The following is a 24,446-nucleotide window of genomic DNA, read 5'->3' as shown; positions in this document are numbered from 1 at the left end:
CCACTGAAATATAACTGCCTTTCACTGTCCCCCACCCATTGAAAAATTCTATCCATGTCTTTTTTTTTTTATATTTAAGGAGCAGGTTTATTAGGAAAAGGGATAGAAGAATAAAGGACACTTGCATAGACACAAGCAGGCAGAAAGAACTGCCTCCATGTCCCTCTTCACAAGAGGAGAACTCTCTAACCAGAGCCAACCCAGGCCAGCACATGAACCAAAGTTTGATGTACAAAACACCATAATTAAATAACTGATGCTAACGACTCTTTCATCAGTCCCTAGGGCCTGCCTGCATCACTGCTCTAAGTCAGAGGACTGGCTACATTTCCTTCTTTAACTTCTCACCTTTATACATACAATTCTGTTACCATTAAATATTCCTGTTCTTTGAAACTATAAATCACATACATCCTGAAAAGAGCAATATTGGGTGGATATGAAGTAATTGACTTCCAGAGAGGCCATTTCCATAAATTCTCCTCCCTATCCCCGAAAGGCCCAGAGCTGGTGTTCAAGGATAGCCTGAAGTTGACCGCAACAGGACAGGTGGGAGTGTAGAAGAGGGAAAAGACTGTGGCGTAACTGTGACAGGCTCTTGCTTCTCCCCACGCACCATATACGCAAGTTTTCTGCACACAGGTTGTCCTTCCATAGTTCCAAAGCCTCCTGCAATGCCTTGAGCTTAGCACTCTGTACATGCTTTGTTCATGTATTCAGCACTTACTGAAGACGTGTCAGGTGCTAGGTGCAGTTTACAGTGGTGAGGAGAAAGAGGTGGTCCCACCCTGCATGGAGTTTTCAGTCTGCTGGGGCCAGGGAAAAAAGAGAAAGTCAGATAGGAAAGCAGTAAGATATCACTGCTATTTAATGGTTGTTATCTAATAGTTAATTTTCATTGTGTTAAATTGTTACACAGAAATATGTCTAGGGCTTTGAGAATAAATCAAATATTTCCCCAAGTTTCCTAAGATTTCCTTTAGGGAGTGACATTTCAGTTGAAGTCTGAGGGGACATTGAATGGATGGCCAGAGGCGGGAAGACTGGACAAGTGCCCACTAGTTAGTTTCCTTTCCTGGAATGAAAATTCACAATATATCACCCACATCTATACAGAGGCTAAAACACAAAGATGCCTGCGGTATGTGGTGTGGCCCCACTTACTCCCAGTGCACAGCTATGAACCCAAATTTTTCTCTTCCTTGTTTTGTTTTCCCAGGAGATGTTCCCACAACCAACCCTGACTTGTGGTTAGTAATATTCCAAGTCACTGGCGTCAGCCTCCTGCCTCCACTGGGGATCACCATTGCGCTCATTGTGGCCTTCTACTGCTACCGCGTTCACCGGCGCCAGAAGCTGAGCCCCTCCTGGGAGACCAGCAAGCCGCGGAAGCACATGGAGTTCAGCGAGCATCTTGCCATTATTCTGGAAGATGACCGCTCCGACATCAGCTCCACATGTGCCAACAACATCAACCACAACACGGAGCTGCTGCCCATTGAGCTGGACACTCTGGTAGGGAAAGGCCGCTTCGCCGAGGTCTACAAGGCCAAGCTCAAACAGAACACTTCTGAGCAGTTCGAGACCGTGGCGGTCAAGATCTTCCCTTATGAGGAGTATGCCTCCTGGAAGACAGAAAAGGACATCTTCTCGGACATCAACCTGAAGCATGAGAACATACTCCAGTTCCTGACGGCCGAGGAGCGCAAGACAGAGCTGGGGAAGCAGTACTGGCTCATCACTGCCTTCCACGCCAAGGGCAACCTCCAGGAGTACCTCACGCGGCATGTCATCAGCTGGGAGGACCTGCGCAAGCTGGGCAGCTCCCTGGCGCGGGGCATCGCACACCTGCACAGTGACCACACCCTGTGCGGGAGGCCCAAGATGCCCATTGTGCACCGGGACCTCAAGAGCTCCAACATCCTTGTGAAGAACGACCTGACCTGCTGCCTGTGTGACTTCGGGCTGTCCCTGCGTCTGGACCCTACTCTGTCGGTGGATGACCTGGCCAATAGTGGGCAGGTGAGTCGTCTGAGGTTTCCCCCGCATCGTATTCCTGGGCCCATCCTACCTTTGATCCTTATGTCTTTTGTCTCCAATGGTGCTACACCCTGGACATTTGTCAGAAAATTAGCCAAAATGGGGAGTTCACTTTTTGCACCACTGCTCTCACCTCCAGGGTGCGTGACTAATAAATCACATTTCTCCTCCTGTTTTGTCTAATCCTCCCCTATCCAGAATAGACATTTTTCCTCTATGTCAGCCCTCCTTTCGCTTCCATTTGTGCATTATTTGCTATAGACACTGTTCTTCTTCCCGCACAACCTCTTATGGGCGTTCTCAGCACTTTCTTTGGACTATTTATATTGCTGGGGTTTTTATCTTTTTCTAACCATTCTAGAAGGCAATCTCTTTGAAGCCCAAATCTACCGCATTTAGTCACATGTAACAAAGCCTTAAGAGTGAACGTGACCAATACATATTTATTGTGTGAGTAATGAACTATTCTACCTTTTGAAGCATCTCAAAGATTCAAATAGAAACTTTTTTAGCTATGAAGCACTTGGAAAGTAAGTAGAAATTTCCACGCTATCCTTCATGAGTGATGGGTCCTGTGTTTTCACATATCAGAAGGCTGACTGTATTAGCATGGGTCTGGAGCACCCTGTGGCTTTCCTATCAAGTAGCGGGACAAGCTCTGACCCTCTGGCTCAGGCTGCACAAACACTGGAGGTAAACATCTTGAAACATGTGCAGACTAATCCTCCAGGGTCATGAGTCATGCAATGACCTATTAAAAAGAAAAATTTCTTCTATTACATGCTAATAAGAACCATTCCTTGAGATGAGACTGTCAACTCACTTGACCTTCCTTAGATCCTTGGGAAGGCAAGACTTCATGTAGTTGGTCAAGTTGTACGTGCTTAATAGAAGCCTTTTCAGTGATTCCCTCCCTAGAAACTAGAAATATCTTTTCCTTTTTTCCTCATGGATCCCAGTGTTTTCACATTAATAGTCATCAAAATGATGGTACAGAATGACCATTAAATTATAAAACGATCCAGATTTGGCCTTCTATGGAGGAAATACTTTCATGTGATTTGATTTAGTAGAGATGTTATGATATTGTACATCCTTGGCAGAATAGAATATGCCACAGGATAAGCATAGATGATTAAGATCATCCTTAAGTGACCAAGACTAATGGCAATTATTTTTATTGCTGTTTTCACCATAATTCTTGGAGTTTTGGGGATGAGAAGATAATTTCATTTGCAAAGACAAAAATTTAAACATCTAAGTATCACTGTTGTTGTATCCCAGGTTATGTTATTTTATTATGTGATAACGTATATCATGGGGCTGGATAAGGAGGCTCTGGAGTCTGGCATTTCCTTACATTGGCATGCTTTGTTTATGTTCTCTAAAGGGTTTTCAGGGAGAGAACATCTATTTTTAAAAGTAATTACATGAGCTGTACCTTTCTGCACAGGTCTCATTATTTAAAAGAGCATGGCACTTTTTAAAGGTCATCTGCACATGTTGGGGACCAACATCAACTGTATTTTGAAAATAAAAATGTAGCTGGTGTTAAATGATGAATGTCAACCTCTCTTTTTTGCTTTAGGTGGGAACTGCAAGATACATGGCCCCCGAAGTCCTTGAGTCCAGGATGAATTTGGAAAATGTTGAGTCCTTCAAACAGACAGACGTCTACTCCATGGCTCTGGTGCTCTGGGAAATGACATCTCGCTGCAATGCAGTGGGAGGTATGTGGGGACCACCCTTCTGGAGTAGTGGATGCATTCCCAACGTGATGTCATTTATTTGCTTCAGAATGATTTCAGGGTGACAAAAGAGTTAATCTCCCAATGGGAGCTGGTTGTCTTCAGTCATTCCAGAACAATTAGGAATTGTGCTAAAATAAAAAAATCCTGGCTTTCAAGTAGAAAGCCATGTTTGTAAAATAACATTTTCTATCTTCTTAAGTTTAATTCTTTTTCTCTTGACATGTCTTTCCACAAATGTTTAAATATGTTGCAATAGATGAACACTAACATTATCTATAAGAATTATTTCTACTGATGCTTTACAGAAGCATCTATTTTTATTTTTTATGTTAAGATTTTTAAGAATTGCAAGGTCCAAGAGAAAGTTTTGAGTCAAAATAGGCTTTTATGGATAGGACTTTCCTTTATTGGACAAAACAAGCAGAATGGTTTGATGTACCTGTTTAGTTTTTGAAATATCTAGTGAAGACAGGTCAGGCAGTATTCCTCAGGGGCATAGAGGAGTGTTATTGTTTTAGAGACTATTGTCCCCTAATCTTCATGGAGAATGTCTGAGATCTAAATTCTCTGTCCTTTTCTGACTCTGTAGTTTCTGTCAAGGTCTTAGGTCTCCCCTGGGACAGTTATGATCCCAACCTGGTCTTCGCTGGCTCCTGAATCAAGCCAACTCTCTCCAATTTTATAATTCTTGGTTATAATTTTAGATGTATAGTTACAAAATTATGATAGAGTTCCTATATACTTATCACCTAGTTTTCCTCCAATGTTAACATCTTACCTAGACTCTAAACACAGCTGTCAAAACCAGGAAATTAACATTGGCACAACACTCTTAATTAATCTATAGAACTTTTTCAACTGGCCAAGTCCCCAGGAATGTCCTTTTCTGGAACAGGACCCAACCCAAGATCCCTCATTATATTTGACATCATTGGCCTCTTATTGTCTCCAACTTGTTAGCACTCCTCAGTCTGTCTTTATCTTTCATGAGCTTGACACTTGTGAAGAATTTAAGTAGTAATTTATTAAATGGGCTCACTTAGAGTTCCTCTGTTTTTGCATGCTTAGATTGCAATCATGCATTGTAAGCAAGAATATCATAGAAATAATTACTCTTCTTACGCCTTGTAGCAGGGCCCACATTTGCTGAGGTGCCTGATTACTGATGACATTCAATATGCCATTTGATCAAAAAGGTGTATGCTAGATTTGCTCCCTGTAAAGACACTATCTTTCCACTTGTAATGAATATGTATCTTGTGAGAAGGTATTTTTTTCTGTTTCTAAAGATACAAAACACTTTCTTGTTAAGGATGCTGGACATGTTTCTGATTACACTTTTATAAACAGCTAATTTTAGGATCAATAGTTCTTGCTGGCAACAATTATTACTGTAATGTTTGCCTAACAATGATTTTCTAATTATTTTGTTCCTTCTATACTTAATAGGTCAGCTACTGAAAGGGAGATCTGTCCATTCTCTGTCACTGCCTGTTATTTATTCATTTAATTATGTGTTTAGATCAGCATGGAATTATGGATGTTCTGTTATGCTATGGCCATCCAATGTTTTCAATATTTATACTGTGGCTTTGGCCACTGGGCCAAGCTACTCAACATTTTGCTCAGGTGGATTTAATTGGCACTGTCATTGGTTCAAATTCCTCATCCCTTTTAGAATTTGCTTTGTTTACTTTCCAGAATGAGTCCAGGTCATCTCCTGCCACTGACCTTCTAACTGCACCAGCACCTCCTTCCCTGGGTTCCCCACATGGGGATGGCACGTGACTGGCATGGTTATTTTCTGGTTTCCTACTTGAAATTTCTACCCCCACAGCACTTCCAAAAGTAACTTGGTTTTTCCTTGCATAGTGAAATTTGTTTAACCAAGTTTCAGCAACCGAGAATAATTTTCTGCTTGAAAGCTTTGACAGTTCCAAAATGCATCCTTTGACTGGTATGAGCCGTGTGAGAGACGATGCTGTTGTCACTGTCAGAATAAATTTACCTAAATTTTGGTATCTTTTCCTTTGCTTTCAAACCTGTTATTCTACAAACATGAGCTGGAGAATGTGTCTGTCTTTCCCTCTGTCAGCACAGCCAGCTTATTAAGGGCCTGCGAGCTCCTGCTTTCATTGTTATCAATGAATGAAGCCCTTTCCTGTTGATATTTGCTGAGTGTGGAAGAATTGGGCTAATGGGGAAGAACTGAGTTCACTGATTTTTGCAAGGTCTAAAAACGGATACAGTATAAACAGGTTTTCGCAAGGAAGGAACAGGATCTCATTTGTTCAGCTAGTCTCAAAAAAAATATATCTTTCATAACCTTTAGGATAAGAACAGACGGCTTTGGGGGAACCGGAAAGAGGCCATCCCATCCCGGTCCATGTTTTGTTTGATCTTAAGCCCACAGTCCTGTTTCTCTCATCTCCGCTCAGGCTGCAGAAGCCAAAAGTTATTTCTCTATCCTCATTTTGGTCCAACAGAAAGACCTTCACTTGGTCAAGTGCTTGAACTCACCAAGTAGGCCTCTTCTTTTCCCATCTTTTGAAATTTTTTTCTTCTTTTGGTACATTTAAAAAAATTTAAGATCTATTTTTAACCTAGTCTTAATTCCAGAGATTTTTCTTTTTATATTCCCTTCAAAAGTACATATTACCTGAAGAGGCTGCACCCTCTCCTTGCTATTGTAGAAACACACATCATGCCCTCAAGAACCTGCAATCTACTGATAAAAACTAACTTTTTCCTTAGCTTCCTAAAAGTTTGCATATGTGGACACATGTCTTACCTTACAAATAAGACATACCGATTTCTGCTACTGGTCATTTTAATTTACAAGGTCTAAGAAAGGCAGAATGGAAAAGGGGTTTCCTTAAGTTAAAGCAAATCTTTTCTGTGACTGAAAATGCAACCTGGGTAATTACTGTCTTCATTGACGGTCTTATTTCCAAAAAGGAAATTGTGGACTATGCTCTCCTTAGTGTGCTGGTTTACAAGTTGTTTTTTTTTTAAGATTTATTTATGCATGCAAGAAGTGGCCTACTGGTTGCTATTTTACTTGGCGACATAGAACATCTTCTATTCCATCAGTTCATTCTGAGTGCAGAACACCTAACTGAAGGAAGCAGGAAGCAAGCCTCAGGGGACAGAGCTGCAGGCAATGCAAAATCCCAGCTTTCCTCTCTCTAAGTGACTCCATTCTGCTCTTAGGGTGGATCCCAAACTCTTCACGTGGGTGCAAGACCCAGACCTTGCTTCCCTCTCCAGATTCATCTCTCATTCTGCATTCATCATCATGAAAGTCTTTTAGGTGCTGGCTCTAGGATCTCCCATGCTGCTTACTGGGACAGGAATGCTGACACAGGCTTTTCAACAGGCAAAGGAGTTTGGCTGTGATTAGTACAGCACAGTTAGACAGAGGCACAGGGATGGCCAGGCCATCTTGGCTGAAGGGAGTGCAACAGTGGGGTCAGGCACGGAGGGTTAGGTTAGCTGTGGAAGGAAGGGTCAGACTCAGAGGTGATCTCTTAGTTGCTTTTTGCTCAGCCAGCCTCTTGCATTGCAGCACCGGGGGGAACATGAGGACACAGCGCTACTCTGGAGAAGCTTCACTCTTATCAGGGAGAATTTGTAAACAGATAATAGCATCATTCTGAAGCTGCTGGAACAGCTCCATCAGCACAAAATTTCTAGGAGCACAAGAGATAGATTGTAGTAACTGCAAAAAAGTGGCCAAAGGGAACCGCTTTCTGGTGGAAATAGGTTTTGTCCAGAAGAAGAAAGCATGAAGGAATAGTAGTTACTATTACTTGAGCACCTACTTCATGGTTCAGTGCCATTTCCAGAACTCTCTAAAGTAGTTACTGGCTTAGCCCCATTGCACAGAGGAGAACACCAAGTCTTCAAGAGGGGGAAAGCTGTGGAGTCAGGCCTCAAAGCCTGGTTTTTTACTCTAGCCACTGATTTTTGCCTCCTGGTACGGTGTGGGCCTGAGTGATAGAGAACAGTTTGTAAGCAGCAGCGATGCTTCCCATTACTATTATAATTATGAAGAGGTAGCAAATGCTTGTTCATGCATCCTGGCCTTTGACATGAAGCCTTTCTATTGTAGAAGGTCCTGGCAAAACAGTCACACACTAGAGGAACATTCAGTAATGGCTTCACTTCTGAGAGCCTCAGTGATGGACTTTCCTCTCTGCAATCTGAGTGAATCTGTTAACAGAATCCCTAGGCTGTTAAAGACTGGAGCACATGATAGTCTCAGTTCCTCAAAGTCTGAAATAACTCCCCTAACCTTCTTTCTCAGAAGATACATTCATTCATTCTTTCACTGAACAAATATTTATTGACTGCCTATCATTTGGCAGGTGTTATTCAAAATGCTAGGGACACAGCATTGAAAAATAAGTCTGTGCCCTCAAGGCACAGGAAGTCTAGTGAAGAGCTAATTTTAGAGAAAGACAAGAAATGGGCAAATAGGTAATCTAGTAAGATCTCAGGTGGGAGAAGCTGGGTGTGATGATTTTAGAAAGATAAAGCAGAGTAAGGGGGTAGATAATGACAAAAGGTGTTAGTTCAGACATGCAGATTGTCTGAAAAAATATGAAGGAAAACTCAGAAAATGGATCTCTTAGAGTTTAGTCGAAGAGAGAACAAAACAGAAGGTGGTGATTGGTGTTTTACACTTTTATAAAGACAGAAAATTCATGAAATAACCCTTCAGCAAGGACAAACCCAGAGAGGGCTCTCTCTCACACAAAGAAATCTCTGTCAGGCTTGGGGTTTGTTTGGTGTTGGTTCGAGTGTTTGTGTGATGAGTGGGAAGCAGAGGCAGATGAAGGCCGAGTCCATGGGGGGAGGGGTGTTCTGGAGAGGTCAGCAGGCACAATATTCACGTCACCCCCAGCCCAAACCTGCCCACAGGCAGATGACTTCCAAACCCCTAGCTTTTCAGGCCTTGACTAGCTGACGCACAACAGCCAGCTGAGCAAGTATTAAACAAAAGGAGCAACGCAGCCCCCAGGAAGGCTCCTGAGTATGTGGTCAGCTTGCCGCAATCATGAGACAAAAAAGTGCCAAAGAATCCAAAGAAAGGAAAAGGGAAAAGAAAAAAAAAAAAATCAGAAGGTGAAAGAGTAGGGCTGAAGACAGTAGGAGAAGCCCTACATTCTCCTGGATTTCGGGGAACTATCATTTGGAAGGCAGTTATAAAACACAGGGGTACTGTTTTAGGGAAAACTGCCAACAACTGTGCAGTGCTGTAAAGTTGGAACTACAGTCAAAACAACAGCTGTGTACCAGATGCAGACTTTCTGAGGAATACTGTTGCATCCCAGAGGCTTGCCCTCGGAGTGCTGCAGAGTTGGGGGGTGAGAGGCAAGCCGAGTTTCTCTGGAGAGCTTTCTGAGAGAAATGAAAAGAAGCTGCCAGGGCCTCTGGGGTGGGGGTTGCGTCCATCAGTGAAAAGACTGCAGAGAAAGTCAGGAGAAGAGAGTCAGAAGAGCCATTTGTTCTTAAGCATGGAAATAGAGATGTTTGAGTTTCAGCCATGTGATTGCCCGTATCACATTCGTTTTCACTGCTGCCTATATTTTAATTGTTTGAATCTACCACAATTCATTTATCCATTTAAAAAACAAAAGAAAAAAATATAGTTAAAAAGAATGAAAGAGGGCCTCTTCTTTGAGGCGCTCAAGGAAATCCTGAGGTGCTAGGCCTCAGGACGTCTGGCTTCAAAGCAGGCCAAGGGTGAGACAGGGACTCAGTTTGAGTAAATAATTTTGCTCGTGTGCTCATCTGCATTGGGTTAGGTGCCCCCAACTCTGGAACAAGAATTTGAGTGTGAGGAATTTATTTGGGAATAATTTTTAGGAAATGCCAGTTCAAGAGCAGGAAGATTAGAGGAGACATTAACTGGTGTGTTATGAAGCGGGTCACCTCTAAGGATGACTCAAGCTCAGTCCTGCTGAGGCCCCTAGGTGCAGTCTCAAGCATACACCTCATACCACCCAACTCAACTGGAAGCTGAGTATTCATCTTCCAACTCCCATCCATCTGTGGATAAGGGGGTTCAGAGGGCGAAGCCCCAAGCCCACCTAGGCTCCCGCACTTACAGTTTGGACCAGTGTGCTCGAAAAGGGTAGGTACCGAAGGCTCTGTGGCCTGTGGCCCTGAAGTCCTTGCTCCAAAGAGTAATGAGGGAAGGCATGTCTGCTCTCATTTTGTGGATAAGAAAACTGAAGCCCGGGCCTCCTCGGTGGTGCAAGGGGTTAAGCACAGCACTGTGAAGATCTCCGCAGCCTCTGCCACACAAGTTCGATCCCTGGCCAGGGAGCTACCCACATGGCACAGCAGACCTCTCCTGTCTTGCCCACTGCTCCCCTCAGCAGTGTATTTCAGTCTGCCTGTTCTGTTCCCCACTCTGTCTCTGGTGAATCCTCTCACCCCCACACCTCTGGCCTGCACCCCAGTTCTTGTATGCATAAATAAATCCTTAAAAAAAAAGAAAACTGAAGCCCAAGATGTTGACATATTTTCCAAGTCCTCACATCTAGGTTATGATGGAGCCAGGACAGACACAACTAATAATAGTCTATTCTGATGCATGCCACTGGCACTTTCTTTTTAAGTGCTAATATCAGCCTTACTCTCTCAACTCTTTGCTTTTTTTTTTCTTCCTTAGAGACACTTCCAAATCATTTTAAAATTGGTTCTTATTCTAGGTTAGCCAGGGGTATCTATCACTCCCTGAATGACCCACACTACCTCTTTACTTGCTCTCTCTGCAGTTCTTCACAGAAGGGAGACCTGAACCCGGGTATTGTTAGATCAAATGCTCAAAAAGAAACTCTAGAAAATATTGCATTTAACCTTCTTGCCAACCATTTCCTGAGATCTGGTGCCTGTGGTGTAAATTGAGCATCTCATTTTCCCCACCCACCCTCCCTACTTCCCCAAACCCAGGATGGGCAAGTGTTTGGATTTAATGTCAGTAAATAGTAGCAGCTCATGGGAGGACCGAGCTTTGTGACTGTGGTGCTTTTTGTTTTGTCTTGGACAGCTTGCAATACAGAAATTACAAACCATAACCGTCCAGTAGTTCCATATGGTTTCCCTCTCAGGTCATAAGGTGGTAGGGGGTTAGGAGGCAGCCAAGGCGAGGTCTGCTCCCACCTGGAGCTGCCCCAGCTGTGCTTGTTCTGATCCGAGGAAAGGGAACTCACTGCAATGTTAGGTAGAGAGGAGAAAGCATGAAATCTTTCCTAAAAAGGCAAAGCCATTTCATCAGAGTAACAGTAATGCCGTGGACTCTTCCCAGAATCTGGTACACTCTTTGGCCTTGGTTTTCTCAACTGTGTAATGAAATGTTGGGTCACATCTCTAAAGACTGTTCTTCAGCATTCTGACTCACTTGAAACCCTAAACTTATGTTGAATAACTTGTGTTCATTTCCTATGTCGAGTTGCATGTCCTGTTCCTTATAAAACATTTCTACCGGAGCTTCTCCAAATCCGGTCTTGGGAAGGTGCTGATCCTTAGCGGGATTCGGATTTGCCATAGGGTAAGAACAGAAACTAAGGGTAGGTGTTTAGTGCCATTAGTAGCAGTGTGATGTTGCCAGGGCACCCAAGGGGGATTCATTCTTTCTGTAATTCATTTCTATGTTGTTTTACCACAGCCTTAGTCCCCAATGTATTTAGAGCAAAACACCTGATCATTTATAAAAATAGACAGAAAAGTGCTCCTCCATATACAATAAGGGAAAATTTTAAATCACTGTTAATCCCACCATTCAACCTGAGCCTCTGTAGTGAAAGAAACTAGGGGCTAGTAGTGGGAGAGAAATTTGCATTTCTCTGTCACCACTGTCTTGGTGATTTTGTAGTTTAAATCATATGCATTTTCTGAAATGAAAGTATTTGAAGCACTAACATGAGAAATGAAGAAATAGGGATTTTAAAAATATGCCCTTTGTACTCGGGGATTTTGCCAAAGCAGGTTAAGTATCTCGTCCTCTAGATGCCTGAAGTCAGGAGCAGGTAGGAGCCGCAGAGGCCCAGACCACCAATGTTTTGCCAGTCACCAGCTCTGCTCCAATCCCAGGACTCTCTGGGTTTTGATGCCTGAGGCTCCGTCCTGGGAGGGACCATGTGCACACCCAGTTCATTGGCCTCCTGCCATCACGGTCTCCTGGGTCAGGCTTCCACCCAGACATCTGAAGCCACCACCTCCTGCTGACTCAGAGTGTATATCCTTGGTAAGCCAAGGCACTCTGACAAGGGCTGAGGCTCCAGGAAGAAATGGTCGTCAGGGTAATGTCCTCATGTGCCATCGTCCACATCGCATGGACGCCCAAGAATGGCAGATGTTCGAGAACATAGCAGTCTCCGTAGTTGAGATGATAACCCAGGGCCAATTTATTTCATTTCCAGTCTTAATCTCCAAAGTCACATCAACCACAGTATTTATTAATACTTTGATTTTCTAAGTTTGCATCTGCCCAGTGTAAGTCACCTTTCTTCATGTTATCAGATATGCTATAGAAAACTTGGATGGCAGTAGGCACTTCTAAAAGGAGGAGGAAGAGCTAAGAAAAGAATTGCAAAAATCTTAAGACAAAAAAATTGGAAAATATAGATTATATAAATAGGACATTTCCCAAGAGACATTTCAGCATAAAATATGCATGTATTTCAAAGCCCCAAGGCTGGTCCTAACCTGAAAGGCTGCTTTAGTAAGAAGGGATTGGAACATGACAGGTTGATCACCCTGAATTTGTCTGCTGTAAACTTGGAAGAAGGCAAGAGACTGAAGGTCACACTCAGTCCCTTTGGCAGCTTCTTTCAGACTATATTGACTTCACTTCCCTCTGAATCTTCCACAAATCAACGCTGGGAAGCAGGCCTAGTATCCCTTGGGAGTACTGGGAATCGTAGGGAATATTACAGTATCCCAAGGTTTTAGGAAAAATAGGAAGTAATTCAGTTCTCTTCATTCTGGGAAAGGATCTTTGCTTTTGTCTTCTTTCCCACAAGAGCATTCATTACTTTTTTTTGAGCAGAAAACATTCTCACACCTGATAACCAGTGCCCTCCTCTCTGAACTTTCCACTATTCCCAGTGGGATCCTACTTTGGTCCACACAGAACTTAGAAAATTAAAGTAAATACTGTGGTTGATGTGACTTTGAAGTGAAATAAATAGGCCCCAGGTTATCATCTCAATTACTGAGGCCTTGCTATGTTCTCGAAGAATCCCAGCCATGCGACTGATAGCCGAGATTGATTCTGATCCTGGAATTTCCTCCCCTGATTGTGGCCATCCTCTTCTCCCCATTTCTGAGCATTAGATTAGCTATGCTGGGGGAATTGCTGATGGTTTATTACTTTCTGTTTCTCAGAAGAGGCACCATTGAGACTTCCTCAGGGTGGCTTTGCAGCCATGGTCATAGGGAGCAGCTTAGCAGAGGCATAGATCTAGGGAGAGAGGAGAAAACACTTCCTTAGCAGCTATCTCAGACAAGTTCACTAGAAATAGAGTCTGAGAAGGATTTTGTGCAATGATTTATTGAGGACAATCTCAGAAGAAGGGAGTAGGAGAAGCAGGAAGTGAAAGGAGAGCAGCAGAAATATAGTTTCAGGAGAAGTTTAGCCTCAGCCAGATCTCCAGAACAGCTCTGGCATGGGGTTGTCCCATAGTTATCCCCTGCAAAGTATATCCTTCAAACTCCCAAAATACCTTGTCTTTGGTTATTGGCTACCCCTACGAGTGAGGCTGTCTAGTTGTAAAAATCATACGTTGAGGCAGTGCCCTTCATCCAAGGTGATCCTCCAAAGAAGGGTGCAGGTGTGAACCCCTAGGACCCAGCGGGGGTCTGGTACTCTTGACACAGTAAAGGGAGCTGAGCAGGGGACCAACCCTGCCTGCTAGAGCAGCCAAAGCAGTTGGAAATAGTCAGTGCACTGACTTGTACCCAAGGAGCAATATACATCATATACAAACCCTGTCCTACTATGTTCTGTCATTTAGATACTTCAAGGTCTGGTACTGACAGGGCATGTCTTATTTGATTTCACTGGATACAAGATGACTGGAGAGGAGCATGGAGGTCATTCTATTCTACCTTTCCTGGCAACCAGCTCTGGTCTCAGTTCTCTGCCATTGCTTGAATTCTGCCCAACTCATATTTACTAGATGTCTGCTGTGTATAAGGCACAATTTTAAGCACTGAGCAGGAAATTGCAAGACACAAACCAGCCTCTATCTGGGGCCTTAAAAATATACTTGTCAGAAATGAGAGAAATGGAAGAAAAAAATAAGATTATGCAAATCAAGTTTCACCCCAAGAACAGTGTAAAGTGATTGTGGGTACTCGAAGCCAAAAGTAGACACATGGAGGATGGTTTGTGTGATGGGAGGTCCCCATTCCAACTTTCCCTGATTTTCAAACTAGGAAAAAAATATCCTGGCAGCTTTTCCATTTGGATGAGACTAAAGAAGATAGAAATGCAAGTCAGATTCTGGGAAAAGGGGTGGGTGGGAACAAAGAAAGCCATCCTTTTGAAACTGTCATTTTGCCATAAAAACTTCTGTAATTCTTAGCCTGGGAGGGAGAATTATTGAAAGTTTCACTCATTAAACAAGATTATTTTGAAGCTAATGGCCAAAGGTCCCACTTTTTTTGGAGAAAAAACACTGAATCCAGCCAGTCTCCTTTCAGCCCAGACATGTTCTAGTGCTGCAGTGTTTTCTATCTTTACATTGGCACTGACATGTCTATTAGTCCCACTTGAGTTACTGTATTTTTAATATTTGCCCAGACTTTACACACCACCTCTTTGGACCGGATTTGACATCCATTCCTTCATCCCTCCATCCACCCATTCATTCATTCCTCAACAAAACATTCTTAGGATCTTATTGTATGCAAGGCCTTGCCGTAGATGCTAGGAGAACACATATGAAAAAGGGACTCTGTATCTGCTCTAGAATACTCAAGGTCTAGTTAGGGAAGACAGAGAAGCAGGTGATTATTTTAAAACATGACACATGCTAATGTAGAGCTCTGCCCAGGACATGTAACCCTGAATAGCTCAGAGGATGTTCAAGAAGCTTTAGTTGAAACCTGAAGCCTTAATGAAGAGTTAACATCACCCTCTAGTATTTTCTTTATCACATGTATCATTGAAGGAAAATTATCTTTTTAAATTTTGTTGATATTATTTTTAATCTCTTTTATCATCCTATTAAAACTGTTTCTCAACTCTTTATCCTTGCTATTGTAGACAATTTTAGATATTTTTACTTAAATCACCACTCCCCATGAAATGTTTTCCCTGTGGCAAAATATAACCTTCACCTTTTTAACAATTTTAAGTATATAATTCACTAACAGGTACATTTATGGTGCAACCATTATCATTATCCATTTATTGAAATTGTTTCTCTTTCCCAATTGAAATCTTGTGTCCATTAAACTATTCTGTCTGTCCATCCTTCTGTGCCCCAGTCGCTAGAAACCAGTACCCTGGATAGAGTACTGGTTCAGTGTCTTTGAATCCTACTCTAAGCGCTATTATTATATAAGCAGAATCATACAAGATTCCCTGTTGTGCTTAGTTTATTTCACTTAGGTTCCTGTTTTCAAAGTTCGTCTGTATCAGAATTTTAGTCCTTTTTCTGGATGAATAGCCCCATGAAATTTAACAGCACACATTAAACCTGTTTAAGTCTGTGGACCGTTGTAGGACCACAAGCCATTGTAATATTTATGAGTCCCCCCCCCCCTCCTAAGAACCAGTTTTGACCCCTCCAGGCCATGTCCCCCAGTTAAGATGTTAAGGTGTATTTTATTTTATTTATAAATCAATTTTAAATTTAATTTTTAAATCAAATTTTTATTCTTAAATCATTTTTATTTATTTTCTTTACATCATTGTTCATTTTTTAAACAATATTTGCTTCCCCCACCCCCTCAGGTGTAGTCCCCATAGAGTTTCCTTCAATGCACCCGTGCACCATCACCTCAGTCTCCTGTGCTCCTCCCTTCCTCCCTCTGATCCCTTTCCCTTCTCTTCCCCTGCAGTATGTCTGATTTATAATTGTCTATTTTTGCTTTGTTGTGTTTTGTACTGTTATTTTTTTATACTGATGTCTTATTTGGTTCCCCTATATTCCTGCTATAAGTGAAACACAATGGAATATTATGTAGCAATCAAAAAAGATAAACTCATGCCATTTGTAGCAATGTGGATGGAATTAGAAGGAACAATGCTCAGTGAAATAAGCCAGAAGGAAAAAGGTGTATTTTAAATGCGCTAAGATGTCAGCTCAGAGACCTTGTTGATCCTTTTCTCCACTCTGCCCCTAGCTCTCAGTATAGTGCAGAGCTCATAGTAAACATCAATAAGTATTTTTTCAATGCTTTCCAGCTCCCCTGCTCCTTCCTTTTTATTTTAAACCACTGTTATTAAGACTTGTTCTTGGAGTAACCACAAATGTATTTTGACATGAAGAGCCTGACGTTACCCAGCCAGACAATTCAACACACTCATTTCCCCGACTCACACTCACTCCCTGTGCTGCTTTCTTAACAGAGGTGAAAGATTATGAGCCCCCGTTTGGTTCCAAAGTGCGAGAACATCCCTGTGTCGAGAGCATGAAGGACAACGTGTTGAGAGATCGAGGACGACCAGAAATTCCCAGTTCCTGGCTCAATCATCAGGTAAGGAGTGACTGTTTCCAGGTCAAATAAAATTCATCCAATGTTTCCTTACGGGTGAGAGAAATAGTGATAATGGACTTCAGTGTGAGAGCACGTCCCTTGGTGTCCTGTGATCCTATTAGGTCTTGTTTCATAAGAAAATTTCACTAAGTTGGGATGACCCTGGCCTGGAAGCGCCAACCAGCAGGAAGGCCTGGCATCCAGAGGGCTCACAGGTCATCCCTGGGAGGGCGTTTGCCACGAGGCCCCAGCCCCCTTGGTTCTAGAATCCTGTATTTTGTTAGCAGCCTCTTCCACACACCCCCATGCCTTTTCGTGGGGAGTTTATGTTTTGTTCCAAATGTTTTCCAGTGGGTTCCAAATGTTTTCTTCTGGGAATCTTCAGTGCTGGAAGGAAATACTTAGAGTGAGCAACACGCAGTTTGTCAGCCGGCAGGAGTAAGTGGTGAGCCCTGTTGCTCAAGCCTGAGATACAGAGAGCCGGGAAGGAGGAGCTGGCTCCTCGCTCTGGACTAACAAAGTAGAGAAAAAAAGGAGAATGCGAGAGAAAAAACAGGAAGTCTGTGGGGAATGTCCCCATGACTTTTCTTTTCAAGAAACGGTAGATGAAGCATCCACAGCTGGGCTTGCCGGGAGCAGGGTCCACATTCTTGGTGTGGGGGCCTCTCCTCAGGCAGTGGTCGAAGAAGAAAGGATGGTTTATGAGACCAGGACCGTCTGCCAGGGGGGAGCGAGAGGGAGCAGCGTAGCCCTCTCACCACTCAGCTGTTCTCTCTATTGAGAGAGAAAGGTGAAGCCTGTTAGGGCCTCCCTGGTGGCGCAAGAGGTTAAGCACAGCACTGTGAAGCTGTCCACAGCCTCTGCAGCGCAAGTTGGATCCCCGGCCAGGGGCTGACCCACATGGTGCAGCAGATCTCTGTCTCGCCCGCTGCTCCCTTCAACAATGTATTTCAGTCAGTCTGCCTGTTCTGTTCCCCACTCTGTCTCTGGTGAATCCTCTCACCACCACCCCCCCACCGCACCTCTGGCCTATACCCCAGTTCCTGTATGCATAAATAAATCGTAAAAAAAAAAAAGGCGAAGCCTGTTATAGGCTGCCTCAGGGGAATTCCTTTATCTAGTGAAGACTGGGCTTAGCCATAGGCTTTCCTAAGAGCAGAGCTAAGAATTGGAACCCCAGACCAGGCCCAGGCTGCAAAACAGATTGGAACGAGAAGCCCAGCTGTGCCAGTCCTGGTCTCAGGCCAGTGACAGACCCTCATGAAGTTGGGGGTTGGGGGGTGGCATGAGCCAGGCGTGGCGTCCTGGGGCTTCCTTGGGGTCCTGGGCAAAGAGTCTGACTCTGAAAAGGCCAGACTGTTTCCCATGAACTCTGAAATCACGAGGCACCGGTGTTTCTTTCAAACTGTTGCCTCCTCTCCTGTATAGTTCTTGTAATGAAGCCATTATTCATGATGATAAAATTCTGGAAAGAATTTGCATAATACATTTTTTCTCTTAATGAGATTTGTTGCCCTATTGATTTCAAGTTAATGCTTAATATTTAATTTAATTTACTGCCTGTAATTACAGTGCCAGAATAAAATAAATGTTACTTGTGTACCAACAATAACACTCCACTCTAACAGGCCATCAATCAATACCGTCAATTAGGTGAATTATACAATTAATTCAACATCATGTACTCACTCAGGGTGGGGGGAGAGGTGTGTGGAGAAAGATTTTGGTATTAGAGGGTGAATGAGCAAAGTGCATGTTGGTATTCATGCAAGCCCCCTGGGCCACCTGTGTGAGGGGTCTCCAGGGACTGGTACTCCTGTAATTGGCAGGAACACATGCTTTCCATCACTTGGGCTCTCTTTACCCCCTGATATTTTATTTCCCAAAAGCACTTGAGGTAATAGAAAAAAATATTTGCTATTGTTAAGGCCGGGAGAGAAGACCCTTGCCACTGTATGGGATGGCATTTCCTGGGTGGGTCTTTTGAATGGGACATTTGTGGGGTTGGCCTGAACCCCACATCTGACCTATGAGTTCAGCTGTTTCTTGGAGTCTGATTGATGATGTTGGAGAGAGAGAGCCTCCTCAGCAGGTCAGATGCTGCTACCAAGTCACTCCCCAAATCACATGGACTTTATGAAAGGAAACTAAAGCCTGCATTCCTGGACTCTGGGGAATCAACCCTGCTGACACAGTGATGTACATATGTTTCCACCTCTAAGACATCTGGGAAAGGCAAAACCATAGGGATCGTAGATCCATAGGTGCCAGAGGCTGGCTGAGCAGAGTGGTGGGGGGGTGGGGAAGAGGTATGATGACCAGGTGTTGCACAAGGATTTTGAGGGCAGAGGAATTATTCTGTGGGATACTATCGTGGTGGGTACTCATCAGACCTGTTGCATGTTCCCCAATGTAAACCATGGACTGGGGCTGATAAGGCTGTGTGGGTGTTGGCTCAACAGTGTGCCACGAGGCAAGACATTGATGGTGGGAGAGGTTGAGTTTGGAAACCTCTGTCTCCCACTCACTTTTGTTGTGAACTCGAAACGGCCCTAAAAAGTAAAGCCTAAAATTACTTTTTTAAAAAATAGAAAGGTATGAAATGATATCAGGGGCCATTTTGTAGGTGTTTGCGGGCTGGGGTTCTGCTATACTCCAGAAGCCCCCAGAAGGTCCTTGTGCTGTCTCTCCATTTCAAGACCTATGGTGATGTGATGACACTGGAGTAGATGGGGGCCAGGGCAGCGGCAGCCCCTGCACCTTCCCTGCAGGCCATTTGGGACTGATCGCCTTGTAGAGAGGGCGCTCTTGTCAGAACCAGCTAAAGGCGCTGGCTCTTCCCTTCCCCCCACCCCACCTGCTCTGCAGGGACGAGGTCAGCAGGCCCCCTTCCTGCCATGAGCCCACCCGCTCAAGCTGCCTGTGCACTTCTCTCCCTCTGCAGGGCATCCAGATGGTGTGCGAGACACTGACCGAGTGCTGGGACCACGACCCAGAGGCCCGGCTCACGGCCCAGTGCGTGGCGGAGCGCTTCAGCGAGCTGGACCACATGGACAGACTCTCCGGAAGGAGCTGCTCCGAGGAGAAGATTCCTGAAGATGGCTCGCTAAACACTACCAAATAGCTCTTCCTGGGCAGGCTGGGCCGAGCCCAAAGAGGCCACTCCATCACCAAAGACCAGAGGCAGCAGGAAGCTGCCCCTGAACCAATGCTTCCTGGAAACCCAGGGGTCCCTCCCCTCCCTGGAATCTGTGGGGATTGAGCAGAAACAAGAAGACAGCAGGGAGGGGGGGACACAAAGCATTCAATGCCTTTGACGTTGTCATAGGATAAGCTGTTAGCACTTCCTCAGGAAATGAGATTGATTTTTACAATAGCCAATAACATTTGCACTTTATTAATGCGTGTATATAAATATGGAATAGCTATGTTTTATATATATCTATATATGTCATATCTATATATACAGCCATACTCTGGAAGGTGACAAGGAAAAAGATCAAATATTCCCAGGAAATTGGTTTGCTTGGAGAGCTCCAGAACAGAGCACAGAAGGAAGGGATTCATTTCACATTAGCATTTGTCAATCGCGCACACAGTGGTTCTTTGCATTAGGAGGGGGGCTTTGCATTAGGAGAGAGACTCTGCATCTCAGAGTTCACTGTGGCCCCTTTGCACTTGCTTCGCTATACAATTATTCCCTGCACTTGGGTCCCTCCTTGGCTGTGGTAGTCAAGACAGTCTGTTTGGGCACCAGGTCTGGAGGTGCCTGTGTGCCAGTGTTATCTCCTGGACTTTTCACTTGAACTTCAAGCTCCACTTTAACTTCAAACTACCTTCCTCAACTAGCTGGAAACTCTACTCCATCTCTAGTCACTTAAAAATTTTGAGCCCCATTTTTCACTTTATCAAGCTGCGGGGGAAAAAAAAAACATCAGACCAGCTCTCTCCACTCATGAAATTGCCACACCTTCTACTAATGAGAGATTGTTCTTTTGTTAAACCACACAAAAAAATCCCTCTCCGCCTCACAATGCCCATGTTTCTGTTCTCACTCCCCGCCCTTCTCCCTATCCTATAAGGGGAAAAATCTCCCCTGCAGGCTTTGTTGTATGATTTTTCATACGTTTGGTTTGAGTCTGAAGCTTTCTTTGCAAACGCCGGTAGAGCCCATCTTTCTGGGCTCCTGAATACTCAAGAAACATAGTGAAAGGATTTGAGCTGCACCTTACTGCACAGGCAAGACTTTTTCCTCAGGCACTCTTGAACTTGTGCTTTGCTTGGCCTGCAGAGCACTTCACAAATGAGCCACTTTTTAAATATTTGAAGATTTTGCAAAAAGATCTAGATCCCCAGGTGAGGATAGATAGCAGACGGTTTCCAGTTCCCTCCGGTCCACACCATTCACAAAACATGAGGACACTCAAAGCTGCTTCACTTCTCGCTATGAACATTGGCATTTTTCACTGCCCACTCCCACCAGGAATTAAACTTGCCTTTAACCAAGGTCCCTTGTAAGAACTGTGCGTCGAAGCAGTCAATCTCTGGCTGTGTAATATGATTCGGATCCCTCCCTCCACCTGACCTGGTGTTAAGATTTGGAGCTGGTCTTTTTGGACTAAAGGAGCCTCCTCTAAGTGGTCCCTGTGAGCCTACCACAGGGCTTAGATATAAGAGCTATGCCTACCACATTAGGGACGGGAGCCTTGTCTTCCACTGGGCTGACATCACAGCTATGGTCTCTCCAGCATACCAGCCTTTGCAGAATTTGCTAGTGAGGACTTGAATGCAGGACACCATTGTCCCATTTGCAGTTAGGAAATAGGTATCCACAGGGGGCAAGAACAAAGCTTTAATACTCCATAGGAAACCTGTTAATCCACACATGTATTAATGCTGCAAATAACAATCTTTTTTTTTATAAAAAAATGTTTTTGAAGCTACTTATTTTCAGCCAAATAGAAATATTAGCAAAGGACTGAGAGTGAGCAAATCAACTTGATTTGGATTTTGGAAGGTCTCATTTTATTGGAGTTTTCGCAGACATGCTGAAGTTTGGGGTGAGGTAGAACTTTCTAGTCATATAGCTCAGTTGCCGTGAGATGAGAGAAATAAGGACAATTTGGCTGCAGTGCCTTAGAAATGTCCAGAAATTCTGTGCTCTTTAAGGCTTGTTGATGCCATCCCAATAGCTGTTGCTCATTGACCTCTAGTGGTGAATGTTTAGAATACTGGTCCTTGAATGCGATCTTCCAAGATTCAAAAAAGCTTTATCATTTCTGGTTGCTCATCAGCATAACTGGAATGTCGTATCAGATGATACTGTGGCTTGTTTGTTTGTTTTGATTATGCAAGAAAAAGACCAAGACTACACTCTGTATTTCCTAAAAATACTACTATGCATAAAGGGAAAGTTTTATTCTTTTATGGAACACTTCACAGTACTCATGTATTAAAATAGGAATGTGAATGCTATGTACTCTTTTTATATCAAATGTCTCAAGCACTTATTTTCATCCTATGCATTTTTTTGGCTTTTATATAAATAAAATGTTTATTAGATTAAATAAAGCAAAAATACTCAGGTCAGCTTCCTGTGTCCTGTTCCTATTCATAGCTGAGCCTATTTGCCTCCCTTAGTGGTTTTGCAGTTTATGCAGAAAAAGTCACGAAGCAAACCCTGTCCACCTTTTCCACATTCACTGTCTACTTCGACTGACAGTTTGATTTTTTTTTTTTTAAAGCAATGACAGATGGAAAATAATTTGAGATTGCAGGGGAGAAGAATATGCCAACCCTGGACAAGACTTTTTGGCAAAAGTTTGATTTTATGGGAGGGGTTCGAAAGGCTGAATGGAGGTTGCTCTTGAAAAACACAATTACATGAAGAGTTTCCTCTGCAAGTGCATCTCCCTCACTATATGCAGGAGACCTAATCTCCTTATTTTTTTTTAAGATTTATTTATTTATTTTTTTGTGTGTTCATTTATACAAGCACTGGGTACAGTCAGAAGCACAGGAGGGTGAGAGAATTCACCAGAGCCAGAGCAGGGAGCAGAGCAGGCAGAAGGACCGAAGTACACTGCTGAGGGGAGCAGCGGGCGGCAGGAGAGGTCTGCGCGCCATGTGGGACCCTCGCAGGTGGCCCGGGAGCAGCTGGGGATCGAACCGGCGCTGCAGAGGCTGTGGGCAGCTTCGCAACCCAGCGCTCAACCGCTGCGCCACTGGGGAGGCCCCCCTTATTTCTTTTTAATGGAGAAGGCAGAACTTAAATCTGTGTGCCTTCCCCAGGAAACTCCATAACTGACCTTCCTTCCTCCCTTCACCCTGCCTGCCTTAGCTATTAAGATACTGTCTGAACCCGTGTGGGGATTTACACAGTCACGCTGGGACTCTGAAGGTCCACGTGTTATTAAACTTTTTGACTATTTCTCTGATCAATCTTTCTTTTTTTTAAACTTTTTTTTTTTTTAAAGATTTATGTATTTATTTATTTATTTCTACAAGCACTGGGTACAGTCAGAAGCGCGGGAGGGTGAGAGAATTCACCAGAGCCAGAGCGGGGAGCAGAGCAGGCAGAAGGACTGAAGTACACTGCTGAGGGGAGCAGCGGGCGGCAGGAGAGGTCTGCGCGCCATGTGGGACCCTCCTCTGGTGGCCGGGGAGCAGCTGGGGATCGAACCGGCGCTGCAGAGGCTGAGGGCAGCTTCGCAACCCAGCGCTCAACCGCTGCGCCACTGGGGAGGCCCTGATCAATCTTTCTGATGCTTGTTTGATTATTTGCCAGCCCAGGAGAACCCAGATAGGTACAGGAATATTTTTCTTGTGCTCCAACAAGAAGCAGCAGCTGTTGTCTGTGGCCTGTCCTTGTCCCTGGATTCTAGCATGGAATTTCTTGGCCACCTTCTTAGCTTGCCCCCTCTTTGTCCCAGGCATGCCTGCATCTACTTAGCACAGATCAGGCTGTTTCTAAGAGCTCATGGTATTTCTTTTATTTTTCTCCTTTCCTAAAGTCCCCTGCCAGATGCCATGCTTCCTTCCTCTTCCTTTCTACCCAGCCACACTCAGCCTCCCACCAGAGGCTTTTAATTGGCTTTGTCTGCATCACTGGATGAATGTGCCTTAGGCAGTGGGCCCCAGGTCATTGCCTGAAGGCTTTCTTCTGACAAAGTATCTTCATTTTTCCTCCCAAATTTTTAGACACCTGTTTTGGAATCTGAGAGACTCTGTGGCTTCTTCTGAGTCATCAACTAGGTTCTAAATAGGTAGGTAGGATCTGCTTCAAGGTTTCTAAACCTCAACACTACTGCCATGTTTTGCATTGATAAGTGTTTGGGGAGTGGGCCTGTCCCCTGCATTACAGGCCATGGGGCCACACCCCAGGCTGTGTTCCCCCTGGACACCAGCAGCACCAACCCCACATCTGTGACAATCAAAATGTCACCACATACTCCCTGAGGTCAAAAGTTGCTCTCAGGTGGGAATCACTGAACTAGATGATGAGCTCTGGTACTGCTGTGGACATGAGAGGCCCATCTTAACCAGCAGTGTGGCAGCTTGGATGGTTGCTAATGTTAGTGGTTACTGGCTTTTCCACTTCACAGCTATGTGACCTGGGCAAATGTCTTCACATTTCTGTGCCTTGGTTTAATTGTGTGTAAAATGGAGTTTTTCAGGCCTCATGCTACACAACATGCCATTGTGATAAGGAATACATACGAGGCTTTAGGCTTTGTCTCTAATGTGGCCATTGGCCAAGGTGAAGTTGATGTAGTAAGTCGAGTGCTGCTTTCTCAGAGAAACAAAGAAATCGCAAAGATTTTGCTGTAAGTTCTAGAGCAGCCACACAGAGGACCAAGGGCCCGTAGCCAGCAGTGTCTCTTGTGTGAACACCCATGCTCTGAGGCTTCTCATTCAGAGAGTACCTGC

General features: G+C 44.1%; 1 protein-coding gene across 3 annotated transcripts in view; it reads left to right on the top strand.

Annotated features, from left to right (window-relative positions):
- Positions 1–19,641, top strand: part of TGFBR2 (transforming growth factor beta receptor 2) — a gene marked incomplete at both ends in the record, with an annotated part of 84,999 nt that extends 65,358 nt beyond the window's left edge. For 2 of the 3 annotated variants that reach the window (XM_084247410.1, XM_084247409.1), the window contains 4 exons: positions 1,223–2,022; positions 3,629–3,770; positions 16,390–16,517; positions 19,462–19,641. In XM_084247410.1, the coding sequence (XP_084103536.1) occupies positions 1,223–2,022; positions 3,629–3,770; positions 16,390–16,517; positions 19,462–19,641 (1,250 nt within the window). Of the gene's footprint in view, positions 1–1,219; positions 2,023–3,628; positions 3,771–16,389; positions 16,518–19,461 lie in introns of all 3 variants that reach the window. The other variant, XM_084247408.1, reaches the window with a different exon arrangement.
- Positions 19,642–24,446: the final 4,805 nt, after the last annotated feature.

This window comes from Talpa europaea (genome assembly GCF_964194135.1).
Source record: "Talpa europaea genome assembly, chromosome: 11".
NCBI classification, from domain to species: Eukaryota; Metazoa; Chordata; class Mammalia; order Eulipotyphla; family Talpidae; genus Talpa; species Talpa europaea.
Note: the sequence above shows the minus strand (reverse complement) of the source record. Positions and strands in the feature narration are given on the sequence as shown.